At 32.4% G+C, this 14484-nt stretch overlaps 1 protein-coding gene across 1 annotated transcript; it reads right to left on the reverse strand.

The window, feature by feature from the left end:
• Positions 1-3359: 3359 nt before the first annotated feature.
• On the reverse strand, positions 3360-13931 carry LOC126878711 (uncharacterized). Its single transcript, XM_050641575.1, has 3 exons — positions 13797-13931; positions 13536-13724; positions 3360-3585 (listed from the first exon to the last, which is right to left on the reverse strand). Exons 2-3 carry the CDS (start codon positions 13719-13721, stop codon positions 3448-3450), a joined length of 324 nt encoding a protein of 107 aa, XP_050497532.1. The 5' UTR covers positions 13722-13724; positions 13797-13931; the 3' UTR covers positions 3360-3447.
• Between the last annotated feature and the right edge of the window lie 553 nt (positions 13932-14484).

Here is a 14484-nt window from a genome sequence, read left to right on the forward strand (position 1 = left end):
CTACTGTATATAAAATAGTTAAAAATGAACCCTATCATCGCAAGAAACGATGTGACTACAAATTTTCAAGACCTTTAAATCCTTCACTTGTAAAACTATTGAAAACCACAATATACGACTGCTACAAAAGCAACGAAATACCTACAATAGAAATAATAAGAAAGAAATTGGAAACAACCGGTCGAAATATGAACTGCTGTGAGAAAACTATTCAAAACTGGATAAAAAATGGGCTTTAAATTAAAAAAAATAAACGTCAAGCAATAATTATGGAAAGCCAAAGAATAGTCAACAGACGTAATATGTACCTAGAAGAAATTACTAAATATAGGCAAGAAAATAGGAGAATTTATTATTTAGATGAAACTTGGTATGATACCCACGATACAGTAAAGAAAGGATGGGCAGATGGTTCAAGCATGTGCATACCAGAAATGCCTGCAAATAAAGGCTCGCGGCTAATTATTGTACATTGCGGAGGAAAGGAGGGATGGGTTCCGAATGCTTTAAAATTATGTGGGAAGAAAATGGAAGATTGTAACGTTGACTACCACAAGAATATGGAAGCTGACATTTTTGAAGATTGGTTTGAAAACCCGCTGATCCCAAACTTGGAGAAAAACAGCGTAATAGTGCTTGACAACGCTTCCTATCATTCCCGATAGCTCACCAAAATACCAAATACATCTTCAAAGAAAGCTGACCTGCAAAATTTTTTAATGGAAAATGATTTGTATTTCGAAGATTTTTACACAAAAAAACAACTTATTGAAGTTCTACACATGAAGCAATTTAGAAAATTATACGCTCTAGAGAGTATTGCCGAAAAGCATGGACACACTATACTGAGACTTCCCCCTATTTTTGTGTTTTCAATCCTATTGAGTTAATTTGGGGACAATTCAAACCAAGTATAAGGCGTTCAAATACATTTCCTAAATTTGACAAAAAGGTAATTGAGATAATTAAAAAAGAAGTAGCCAATATTACCAAAGTAGACTGGCAGAACAAAATCGCCAAAGTGATCAAAGTGGAAGAATATTATAAGAAGATTGGACATTTCCGCATTAATGGTGGAAATAAATTTATTATTGAATTGGGCGATGATAGTGACGAAGAAAATACGGAAGAAGGAGAAAATGAGTTAAGTGTATCAGTATTTTAATTGTTGTGTTGTGCAATTCATTTTCCAAGCATAAGTGTAGTAATGAAAAGACTCGGTTAAAAAAATATTTTTAGATTTTGTATTTTTAATAAATAAAAAAAGAACGGGGACATGCTTGCATTTTGTGCTGAATTTTAAAAGTTTTTAACTGTATACCTAATAGTTATTTATGATATACATAAGTGTTAAAAGTACACGTTTAAGGCACGCATGTGAAAGTTTGCAGAATGAGCGATAGCGAATTCTGCAATTCACATGAGTGCCTTAAAAATGTACTTTTTAACACGCATATCATACAATATTTTTTCTACAAACGTAATTACAGGACAACATCTACAAAAGCTTTTACTTGAACTTGGCTGACATTCCACTTTTATATGTTTTTGACATTACATCAAAATTGTCTATACCGTCAATACGAATTGCAGTGCCTTAAAAATATTTTAAAAGCACTAGTGCCTTAAAGTAGCATTTTTAACGCACGCATGGAGTGCTAAAAATTGCATTTTTAACACGGTTGTAGAAAAAGTAATTTCAGATCTATCTGTGTTTTATAAAGTCTTTTACTATCAATAATTCTAACAATAACAAGATTAATTATAAAAGCTATTCTACATCAGTTATTAATGCAAGCATGCGGTAAGAGGGAGGGTCCCTGTGAGGTTAAATGTAATTAAAAAATTGATAAAATTAATTTTGACACATACGATGCTATGCCCTGCTTTAACGGTATTTACCTAACTATAAATAAATATTTTTAACTACATATTTAATTACCAGAAAAAACCAGCTGCCGGCCTAATAGCTTAAATTAAAGAAGAACTACCCAAAGCTACAAATCTTACCTATTACACTATGTAGATTGCTTGAACAATATCCGCCTTGGACAAGGATCTCTTTCCTTGTCTAAGGTACCCGCAAACGCAACTTGTGACGTGGAGGTTTTGTGGAATTTACCTAGGTAGTATTACTATAGCCAACCTATTATGAAAGTGTATTGAAATTTAACAGTAAAAACAAACATTAACAAAGTTGTGGTTTTAATTACATTTACCTTAAAATTATATAAGATGTGAGGTATAAAAAGATTTTAGAATGACTGTTAGCGTAAATGAAAAGTTAAGGTATTGTGTATGCGTTAGTTAAGGTATTGGTACGGTTGTACTTACTTTAAGGTACTTTTAGCACTGATGATTTTATAAAAAATTGAAAACGTTCTGTGATTTACCCTTAAAGAGTTTTTAATAAAATTTTTTGGCTAACTTCCTCCCGTTTTCAAGAATATTCCGTCCATTTTATTTTGTAAAGTCATTTTTACCAAAATACCCTGATCTATCAATATTGGCGAGGAACCGCAAAGTGGGCGACGCCTGGTGGCGAATTTGAAAAGCATCAACTCTAGGAAAACATTGACTTTGTCATTAATTTGTGTATATATTTGCGGTCAGTTTATGTTGTAATTAACAATGAATTCGACTTAAAAAAAAATATAGCAGTGTTCCTCAGTATTCATTCCTATTATACTCTACGTAATGACGTAAACTAAACAATGCCAAATCACACATTTTGTTATTTTAACGTTTGTATTAAACGTAGTATTTTTTATTGTTTAAGCGACTGCAAAATTAAATAAATAAATAAAATGTAGTGTATATTCTGTACATAGAATGTACATTGTTATGCAAAATATTCCGATCACCTCATAATTTCCAGAACACAATAATTATTATAAGATAAATTCACGTACTTAGTTTCCAGTTTTTATTTAATTAAAAATTGTTATCTGTTGGTGTAAAATAAATTGTAGTGTACCTAGTAACTAAATTAAAAATAAAATTAGAATTTATAAGATAGATTAATAATTTTTAAAACGCTGTGTGATTATCGGGGGGCCAGATTTTTTTATGAAAAAAAGGTAAAAACAAATCAGTAGTTAGCATCAAATTTTAATGAATGCATACAGATGAAACATAATTTTGAGTCGTCTTTAACCTATAAGATGTCTTAGTAGCAAAACTTAGTGGTTACTTTGGCAAAACACTCGTGTAAATGATTTTAATTTAACGTTTTAGAACTATGAGGCCAAATGACAAAATGAATTGTTTTCCTAGAGTTATCGGCTATCTTTGAAATTTGGAGCGCCCTCTGTCGGAATTTAATTTTGCGAATAGTAATCTCGTAATCTCAGACCAAGTTTTGTAGTTTATTTACACATTTTTTATTAAAAATATAGAAAAATACAGTGAAATAATCAAAAAGTAACACGATAGATATAAAAATAACTATTCTAAATTCCAAAGTGTGGGAATGGAATGAAGATAGGAGCACAACTTATTGTGACTTTGAGCTGCAAATTTTTCATTTGAAAAATGAATATACTCATCTGCTGTTACACCTTTTCCTGTAGAATCACCATGAACCTGAAACATTAACTCAATTGTAATAATAACAATGGATGTTTTGTTGTTACATCATATAATTTGCTTCAGTTAATCTAGATAATATTGTTAGTTTTTAGGTCATATTATTAAAACGTAACTACAATATTGTAGGTGGTGTGTAGATAGTCTGATAACGTCAGTACCAAGATAGAGTGTAAGGGAAATGCTCCTGGATTGGTCTAATATTAGATACTAGAAGTATTAATGGTTTTTAGACTGAGATGGAGAAAGCAACGGGAAACTACTACATTACTCTTCCTAGAATATTCATCATGACAATTGAAATAAAACAGGGCTCTCAATCCCCGGTATACTTTTGATAGTCACAGGAATCTCCAGCAAGAATTTAAAAATTTTAATATGGTAATTACAGAGTATTTTTCTTCGTGTTTCTTCAATTCTGCTTATTCATTGGCAAATTGATACCTCTATGAAAAGTTGTCACTCCATCTTTTGCGCGGTCTGCCGATACCAGTGACATATAAACAACTGGACAGAGAACTTGGCAATACCATATGCATAATCGGGTGTCTGAAGATTTATCGACTGGTGTTTGGTTATGGGTATGGTACATCGGGACAGGGCTCACTTGTGAGCCCTTCAGACACCTAGACCTCCTACGGCGGGTCCATTGTATCACCCCTATCCCTATCTTATGGACCAGGTTCATAAGAACCTGGTCTTTGGCGTTTTGGGGCATAGGCTGCACCAGGCTCCCATGTCGCTTAGAATCAGCAGAGTTTGCAAATCTGAGCTCCTGCCAATGCCACCCCGAACGTCTAATCCCCCAGAAACCTTATGGCCTCACAGAAAGCCACAAGTCTCTTAAAAGGCAACTCCCTCACCTGGCTCGGCTGCATAGATGCCAATCCCAGGATCTGCTACCTCTGATAGGACAATGCCTGCTCACTCCCATAGGACATATGAGGAGGTTTCCTCCTCCTCATTACATAGACGGCACCTTCGACTGGTGTTTCCTAATAATATGTTTACATTGATATAGCCTAACAATATACATTTCAAGAATAACTTGAAGAGATTTCAAACTTCTGTGACCACAAATGAGACTATTAAAAGACATTTTACTAATACACTGCCGAGCAAAAAAATCGGGTCACTCGATGAATTATACACGTTTGTTGTCTCGAATTTCCTAAACCTGTTGTCCGATTTGAGTGATTTTTTTAGTATGTTATAGCGTTATTATTTAAGAATATCAATGTAATAATATTGTTGCTAGACAGGTACCTAAATGTCATTTTATACCGGGTGTAACAATTATACTGTGTTATTTCCTTAAAGTTCGGAACACTCTGTGGAATATTATAGCATAGATAAAATATTGAAATTAAAACTCAATTGTAGCCTTAGGCTTTCTTAACATTTTCTTTTTTGATTCATTTGCTTATGTTGGATAACAAAAAAGTTAGGTACTTTAACAACTAGCCACGTTCTTCATAAATACCGGGTGTTTCTAAATAAGTGTGACAAACTTTAAGGGCTAATTCTGCATGAAAAAATAATGACAGTTTGTTTTATAATATAAATACGGGATGTTTGAAATACGGGATGTTGAATGTTTTCTTACAAACTGATGGTTTATTTGTTGCTCTAAAACCGGTGCAAATGAAAGTTGCCTAGATAAGCAAATGAAATTTGGTAGATTTTAGAGGTAGTTATTGCGCATTTTTAGACATACAATTAAGAATTTTATATTCACCATTGGCGTGCATGCGTACCTAAAATGTTTATACCCGTATGCACGCCAATGATGAATATAAAATTCTTATTTGTATGTCAAAAATGAGTAATAACTACCTCTTAAAACATACCAAATGTCATCTGCATATCTCAACCGGTTTTAGAGCAACAAATAAATGGTCAGTTTGTAATAAAAAATTCAACATCCCGTATCTCGGAAAGGAAGCATTTGCGGACATACGTTTATAAAGCAAACAGTCATTGTTTTTTCATGCAGAATAATTACCCCTTAAAGTTTGTCGCACTTATTTAGAAACACCCTGTATTGATGAAGAACATGGCTAGTTGTTAAAGTACCTAACTTTTTTATTACCCAACATAAGCAAATGAATCAAAAAAGAAAATGTTAAGAATGTCTAAGGGTACAATTATTGAGTTTTAATTTCAATATTTTATCTATGCTATAATATTCCACAGAGTGTTCCGAACTTTAAGGAAAAAACACAGTATGATTGTTACACCCGGTATAAAATGACATTTACCTGTCCAGCAACAATATTATCACACTGATAGTCTTAAATAATGAGGCTATAACATACTAAAAAAATCACTCAAAAAATCACTCACTTCTTATTTGTATGTCAAAAAATGAGCAATAACTACCTCTTAAAACATACCAAATTTCATTTGCATATCTCAACCGGTTTTAGAGCAACAAATAAATGGTCAGTTTGTAAAAAAAAATTCAACATCCCGTATCTCGGAAACGAAGCAATTGCGGACTAACGTTTATAAAGTAAACAGTCATTATTTTTTCATGCAGAATAATTACCCCTTAAAGTTTGTCGCACTTATTTAGAAACACCCTGTATTGATGTAGAACATGGCTAGTTGTTAAAGTACCTAACTTTTTTATTATCCAACATATCCAACATTCCAAATGAATCAAAAAAGAAAATGTTATGAAAGTCTAAGGCTACAATTATTGAGTTTTAATTTCAATATTTTATCTATGTTATAATATTCCACAGAGTGTTCCGAACTTTAAGGAAAAAACACAGTATTATTGTTACACCCGGTGTAAAATGGCATCTACCTGTCTAGCAACAATATTATCACATTGATAGTCTTAAATAATAAGGCTATAACATACTAACAAAATCACTCAAATCGGACAACAAGTTTAGGAAATTCGAGACATCAAAACGTGTATAATTCATCAAGTGACCCGATTTTTTTGCTAGGCACTGTAAATTAAGTAAATAACTCCCAAAAATTTAAAATAAAATTTGATCTTCACGTAAACAATGACAAAACACAACATATAGTCCAGGGTAAGAAGGTTTTTCCATGACACTCGAGCAGCCAGGGTACTGAAGCGTTTTTTCGACAGGTAATACCTATAAGAGCAAATTGTAAGTATTTCCTGCGTAGGATATGGCGGCCATTTTTATTTATAAACAATTAAGTATCAAAAAATGGCATTTTTTCTTTTTTTTCAAATCAATGAAAAACAGTGAAACTTATGGTTTTTTTAGTACAAATATCTTTGAGATTATGGAAAAAGCTTTTAAAATGACGTATTACAAAGTTTGATATACTCATTTATTGTTAATATAATTGCGAAAAAAGGTCGGAATTGCAAAAAAAAAATAATTTCGCAATATCTATTGTAAAAATTAGTGTACAGCTTTGAAATTTTTGTCATATAAGGGTTCTTTGGTGCTTAATATGTGATAAAAATTTCAAAGCGATTCATTCAATTGTTTAAATTTTATTCAAATTGTTTATCCCAGGGAGCATTTTTTTGCAATAACATAAGTCAGAAAAAAATCGAATAAAAAATGCATTTATTAGTAATAAATAATTATGCAAAAGTATCGTAAATCTTTCCTTATAAACTTTTTATTTTGTTATATAAGAACTTATATATATTTATTACAATTTTTTATCAATTATGAATTATGATATAAATAACATTACTTGGTAGTTGTGCACTAAAAACAGAGTAAAAAAAGTTATTTTTTTTTTGGAAAGTTATTCAAAAAGTTTATAAGGAAAGATTTACGATACTTTTACATAATTATTTATTACTAATAAAAGCATTTTTTATTCGCTTTCTTTAAACCAAGTTGAAAATATAGCATATGTTCTTCCATTTGACACCTGTGGAATGGTTCTAACGTCATTTTTTTCTGACTTATGTTATTGCAAAAAAAAATGCTCTCTGAGATAAACAATTCGAATAAACTTTAAACAATTGAATGAATCGCTTTGAAATTTTTATCACATATTAAGCACCAAAGAACCCTCATTTGACAAAAATTTCAAACCTGTACACTAATTTTTACAACAGTTATTGCGAAAATATTTTTTTTTGCAATTCCGATCTTTTTTCGCAATTATATTAACAATAAATGAGTATATCAAACTTTGTAATATGTCATTTTAAAGCTTTTTCCATAATCTCAAAGATATTTGTAATAAAAAAATCATAAGTTTCACTGTTTTCCATTGATTTGAAAAAAAAGGAAAAAATGGCATTTTTTGACAGGTAATTGTTTATAAATAAAAATGGGCGCCAGATCCTACGCAGGACATAGTTACAATTTGTTCCTATAGGTTGTCGAAAAAACGCTTCAGTACCCTGGCTGCTGAAGTGTCATGAACAGGGTATATTTTTGTCGTATTACCCTGGCCTAATAAACATTACCAATGACGCACATACAAAAATTAATAAACAAAATTACCTCGACGAGGTAATCATGTTGCTCCCACCTTTTACAGCAGTTGCGGAGTCTACTTATTATATATGTCATTGGGCGATACTTCTTTTACCTATTGATCATTTATCTCTTGCTATTTTGACCACACATGTCTCTTCCATTCTGGTCATGTGGTTATACCATTCGCTCGTAGAATAAAAAATGATCACTGGGAATGTTTTTCGAAAAAAACGGAACATGATTTGTGTGATCCGCAAAAGGAAATATGGTGCTTTAGAGATCAAATAGAGGCAAAGGAACTAATAGAACCAAAACACATTCATGGATTGACTATCTAAAAAAGCTCTATGCAGAGGAAGAACAAATGACGCTAGAACCAGAAACACCAGAAATTACCACACATGAAGAAGTTCATATAAGTACACAGGAAGTTCGAAAAACACTTGAAAAGCTGAAGAACAGAAAAGCTGCAGGTAAGGATGGAGTACCAAACGAATTATTGAAATATTGTGAAACAGTAATGACAATTAACAACATAAAATTCTGGAAGAATGGAAAACGAGCAAACTAATCCTACTATTCCTAAAAGGAGATAACAAGCAGCCAGAAAACTACAGAGGTATCAACTTGTTAAATACTACCCTAAAAGAGCATTTTTCAAGCTGATAAATTACATAATTTAGAAAAAGAACTGTCCAAAGTGAAAATCGATATTCTCTGAATTAGTGAGGTCAGATGGCCGGGAAATGGTAAATGGGATGCTATACTATTCTGGAAATGACAATTAGCAGGCTGATCCAAACGGAGTCGGAATTTTTGGTTGATAAAATTACCAATAGATCAATCATTGGCTTTATTCCTCTATCAGAAAGAGTAGCGATGTTACAACTTCATACCCCAAAAGTTAAAATGAATGTAAGACAAATCTACGCACCTACAGCTCAGAGTGAAGACAAAGATATTGAAGAATTTTACACTCATAGTGAAGTATTAAAAATTATTTTAAAAACATGGTTTTATGCAAAATTCTTTGTTTTTTACATTGTTTTCTTTATTCTCGTGACTCATTGGATACCAAATTCACTGATTTTAATCATTTTTACCAGAAGCAGGATTGAAATAATTTTTTTAGTGGCACTATACCAGAATTCATATAATATAAGATATATAATGGATATAAGTATAAAAAAACTTGGTATCAAGATAATTTTTGCAGAAGAATTGTACACCGCTATGGTAATATAAGGGAGTGTTAGTTTCATCTCTCATCTAGTTTCATTTCTACATACTCTGAGAAAAACTAAGTGAAAAATTTGTTCAATAATTTTTTAAGTGTAAATATGACCAGCCATATTTGGTTTTTATATCTATATTTACTAGTATCAGTATCATATTATGTAAGAGGGGTAGAAAGTGTTGTTCGGCTGCTAGTGTTCTTATGAGTTAAAATAAAGAAAATCAGACCGAAGAAATAAAGAAAAGAATATGATTGGCCTGTGCATCATTCGGATAACTGTCATATTCTAAAGATCAGAAAATACCTCCTATACCTAAAAACAAGAGTCTTCAATCAATGTCTACTCTCTGTCCTCATATGAATCAGTATTTTTTGAAAGGGCCTAAGTGACTAAAACTAAACTTTCGGGAAATTGAAAAAAACTTTTCATCAGCTTTGCTTTAATTTAAAAAAATTATTTTTGATATATATATTACAAACCTATGTCTTCCAAATATAACGGTGCATGTAAAAGAAATACATTGTTCTAACGCAAAAAAATCAAAAACAAGGTTAGATCAAATGCAGATACCTATCTAAAAGTAATTTTATAAGTGTAACTTTTGACCTACAAAGCGTTTTAAATATTCCAATGTCGGACATTTCTCAAATATGTATACAAGGAAGTTACGTATCTACAATTTAACTATTTATGAAGTTGCAAAAGCCAATAATGCGTATTGCTTTTCTTGGGCAGAATTAAATGGTCAAAGGGGATGTGAAATATGAACTGCTTTACTCTGCTGGATTAAAAGTATTCAAACTGCTATAAAAGAAATTAGTGTTTTTCTGAGAGCTGTAGTGGACAAAACCCGAATCAATGATTTATTTCTGCTCTTTTTCTGTATTTATATTGTAGAGCACATGTAGTTTGATGTTATCCAACATAATTTTTTGGAGAAAGAGCACACATACGTGAAGATGGACTCATGCATTCTGCAATCGAAAGAGCAAAGAAAATTGTATGCATCTTTACACACAATGACCTTTTAAACGTTTTCCGTTTAAATGCATGTTCCATATGCAATAAAAATAAAAGTTGTAGTCCCTATAACATTCACGAATTAAGGATATTTCTTCTATTCTCTTCAAGTGCCCTGTCCATTGCGAACATTGGCTATTAACATGGCAATTCTGATCTTGCTTATGGCACTTCTGAATAGTTCGGCCTATATGAGCCTGAACCACTTCCGCAGATTTCGGAGCCGAGAGTGCTTTTTCTGCCTGGCCCTCGCTCTTTTCCCTGGATAATCAATTGCAGTAGACAGTACTTATCGTGTCTCAATATGTGGCCTAGATATTATAGATATACGATATTCATGTTTTCTTTGTTTAATTGTGCTTACGATTTCTTTCTATTTTCCAATTCCGTGGATTGCCTCTATGTTGGTGACATGTTCGGTCCAGTATATATGAAGAATGCGTCGGTACACCCACATTTTGGATGCTTCTAATTTTTTCATGAGCATCTCTGTCAGCATCCAGACCTTCACACCATAGATTCTGATTTCATTGACTTAAAATATCTAGCAAGTAACTTGATTCAAAATAAAAGCTTACATGAAAAAGGCAAAAGGTTGAATGGCTAAAAATGAAATGCATGAGGTATGAAAAGGCCAATCCAGGATGTATTTTATGTAAATACAGATCTTCAGAGACTCAGTTTCATGTTCTTCGGGTAGCTGGAAGAGGAAGACCAACAGCAAATGCGATAGATCTACAGCCATTATTAGTGTGACCAACTCCTATTTAGTCAAATTCGGGACACGGCTGAAAAAAATACCTGAAATCCGGGACTTTTAAATGAAAATCGGGCCATTTTTTTAATATAGAGCTTTCATAATATCATCATTTTAGTTATTAAACATTTTTATGTTGACAATGATATTTTTAATGGAGTTAAGCCACAATAATTGGTTGTAATGATAATGACGATAATTAAAATACAGAAACGAAAAAAAAGTTCACAGTTTGAGTTTTCGTAGAACTATAATAACAAATACCATGATATGCAGCATTTTGGATGTGGTATTAATATTCTTCTTCTTCTTCTTCAGCCTTCAGAAATCCAACTTTGGACATAGGCCTCCCCCAATTCAATCCAGGGTTGTCTATTTTGCGCCACATGTTTCCAGTTATGTCCTCTAAAGTTCTTTATGTCATCAGCCCATCTCATTTGAGGCCTTCCTTTGCTTCTTCTTCCTAACCACGGTCTCCATTGTTTTATTTCATGATTACATATTTTATCCTTCAGTCGGGCATTGTGTCCTGCGAAGCTCTATTGTAATTTGGCAGCATGTTCTCCTGCGTTTTTCTCTTTTACTTTGGTTTTGTTTCTAATCCATTTATTTGTTTGTTTATCTAGAAGTCTCACCCCGAGCATTGATCTTAATATTACACTCTCGAAATTGTCGACTTTTTTTTCGTCCTACCAATTCAGTTTGATATGAATTCCTACCAATTCTTAGAAGAATATTCAAAATTTCAAAATAGAATTTTACCAAAACATCGAAAATTCGGATGGCCCGGAAGCCTGGTCCAGGATGCCAGGACACAACTTCGTAATTCGGGCCATGTCTCGGATTTTTCGGGCTAGTTGGTCACACTAGCCATTATATAAATCGTTGTTACCAATTACAGAAAAGAAGAAAAACAGTTTGCTTAAACTCGTAACAAGTAACAGAATTCTGCCTGAATATCATGAATCATGATGGATACTACTCTTTGCCTATGAATAATAAAGCACTTGATAAGGTTCCAGAACCAACAGGAGCAGATTCAGATAGCGATATTGATGTTGATTAATTCTAACTAACGTAACTAATAAATTTCTATGTTATAGACAATATTTTTTGTTATTAATATAGGTAGTTACGTTCGTTTTACTAAAATTTAGTATTGTTCTTGTGTTTGGTCTCCATCTTACAATATTTACATAACAAAAATCGAGACAGTCCAACACAAGTTCTTAAGGTACATAGCATATAAACTGGGTATACCTTTTGAGTTAAATCAGTTAAATTATTATCAAATTGAAACCCAATTGGGTATTCTCTCATTGCGTGACCGACGAGTAATTAAGGATGCAAGGATGCTCTATGGCATAATTAATTCAACAGTTTTGTGTCCTCAGCTACTTGAGCAGGTTGGTCTCCATGTACCTCTCCGCAGAACTCGATTAAATCAAACATTCTATGTTCCTATCCATAGAACCAATTATGCATAATATAACAACTTTTTATCTCGAGCACTAAGATAGGCAAACACAACCTGATCTAAATTTCTTTGCACCGAAGTCTGAATTCATCTCTGGCCTCAGACGTTTGTTTGTTTGAGTAGTTGTTGGATATTCTTTATTGTGATATATGAATCTGATTTATGTGATTAAGTTTGTGATATTTATATTTTATTGTATTATTGTTTTTTTATTACTATTTTATTGTAGTTTTATTATTATTGACACATGTATTATGTATATTGGACTTATAAACTTGTAATCTTATTGGGCAGTGTCCCGTTGAAAATAAATAAATAAATAAAAATTTGTCATGTCCAAGTCATACTGGTTAATATTTTCCTACATCGGAAGTGACAAAGTCATATTGCATTTTTGGTAGTTTATGATAAGAGCTATTTTAATATTAACTATACTATTTGCTTCTAGATGACTAAGCCTAGGAACATAAAACTTTAAAACTGTGTAGTTATCATGTTCGATTTTATAGTTGCTTCTAAAACTTTACACTTCATTTTCTCGAAACTACCTAAACATGACTTTGTCACTTTTGGCAGTATGCTGACTATATGGCTCTCAGATCTGGACATGTACAAATGAAAATATCGAAAAAATAGCAGACAGAAAGATCCATGAACAGACAAATGCTGAACATTAAACTAACAGATAAGAAAAAAAGGATCCCTAACAGAACAAAAGTGTGAGATGTTTCAACCCAAGTAGCAAAGCTTAAATGGAAGCTCACAGGACATACCCTAAGGCAGAAGGATAAAAGATGGACAATGATTATACATTGAAGACCCTGAAACCACAAATGAAGAAGTGGAAGGCAACAAATGCGATGGTCAGATGACCTGAAGAAACAGGCCGGGTCAAAATGGATGCAAAATGTCCAAGATAGAGAGGCATGGAAGAAGGAAGGGGAGGCCTTTGTCCAAGGATGGATGTTTAGGGCTGATTAGATAAATAGATGAAAAATATTAATAAATACCTCCACATAACCTTCAAGATGTTGATCAATAGGTTTTTTCAGTGTAATTCGTACAGTCACATTATCTGTTGTTCTAATATCAAACGACATTCCATTATAAGCCTTTTCTGTAACAAAGCCTGTAATTGAAACTTTCTTGTTGACGAACATGGGAAGTTGGTTGCCTCTGACGATATTTAAATACATCTTCTAAAAATGAACAAAAACTATTTATTCAAATTGTATTTTATGGTATTTTACAATCTTCCGAATTGTACTTACAGAACTTTTAACTGAAGAACAAAAACGAGTAAGAAAATGAGTACCCTATTTGAAATTAGCCTATTTGTGTATTATTTTGACAGAAGTTTTCCCGCTCTCTGTCTAATGGTGCAATGGTGGTATAGTCATGACGTCAAAACGTCAAAAAAAGTTTTCCAAACACGTTGTGTCTAGGTACACGCTAACATGTACGCAAATAAAAGAGTTAAACTTCATCAAGCTAGTGACTATTTAGCGTGGGCAGTGACTGTATATTTTGATACACGCTATTTTGATATGTTTAGTGTTTGTTTGATAGAAAAATATTTGTTATGACGTTTAATTCTACCTAACTTTTTTATTTGCGTACACGTTAGCGTATACCTTAGACACAACGTGTTTGGAAAAAATTTGACGTTTTGACGTCACACTATCACGGTCCGACAAATAATAAATAATCCGACTCGGTTCTTTTATGAGGTTAGCCATAGCATAAAGGTGGCTATGGGTTAGCTCAGGGTGTATTTGGTAAATTAAATTTTTCATCCATAATTTTCGAAGTATAGATTAATTCATGATTCATTGGAATATCATATGACGTTAAAACATATAATAAAATATTTCTATTGTAAGATATATAAATTCACTATGATCGATCTATAATCATAGATAAATGTACCGGATTGTCTATAAATGTAGCACACAGTGT

The sequence above is a fragment of the Diabrotica virgifera genome, chromosome 10 (genome assembly GCF_917563875.1).
Source record: "Diabrotica virgifera virgifera chromosome 10, PGI_DIABVI_V3a".
Lineage (NCBI taxonomy): Eukaryota > Metazoa > Arthropoda > Insecta > Coleoptera > Chrysomelidae > Diabrotica > Diabrotica virgifera.

Excerpts from the sequence above, each read along its gene's own strand:
- LOC126878711 (XM_050641575.1), bottom strand. The coding sequence starts at position 13,721 with ATGTATTTAAATATCGTCAGAGGCAACCAACTTCCCATGTTCGTCAAC. Across the intron at positions 3,586-13,535 it reads ATCTTGAAGGTTATGTGGAG|GTTCATGGTGATTCTACAGG; the intron begins GTATTTATTAAT and ends TTAATGTTTCAG.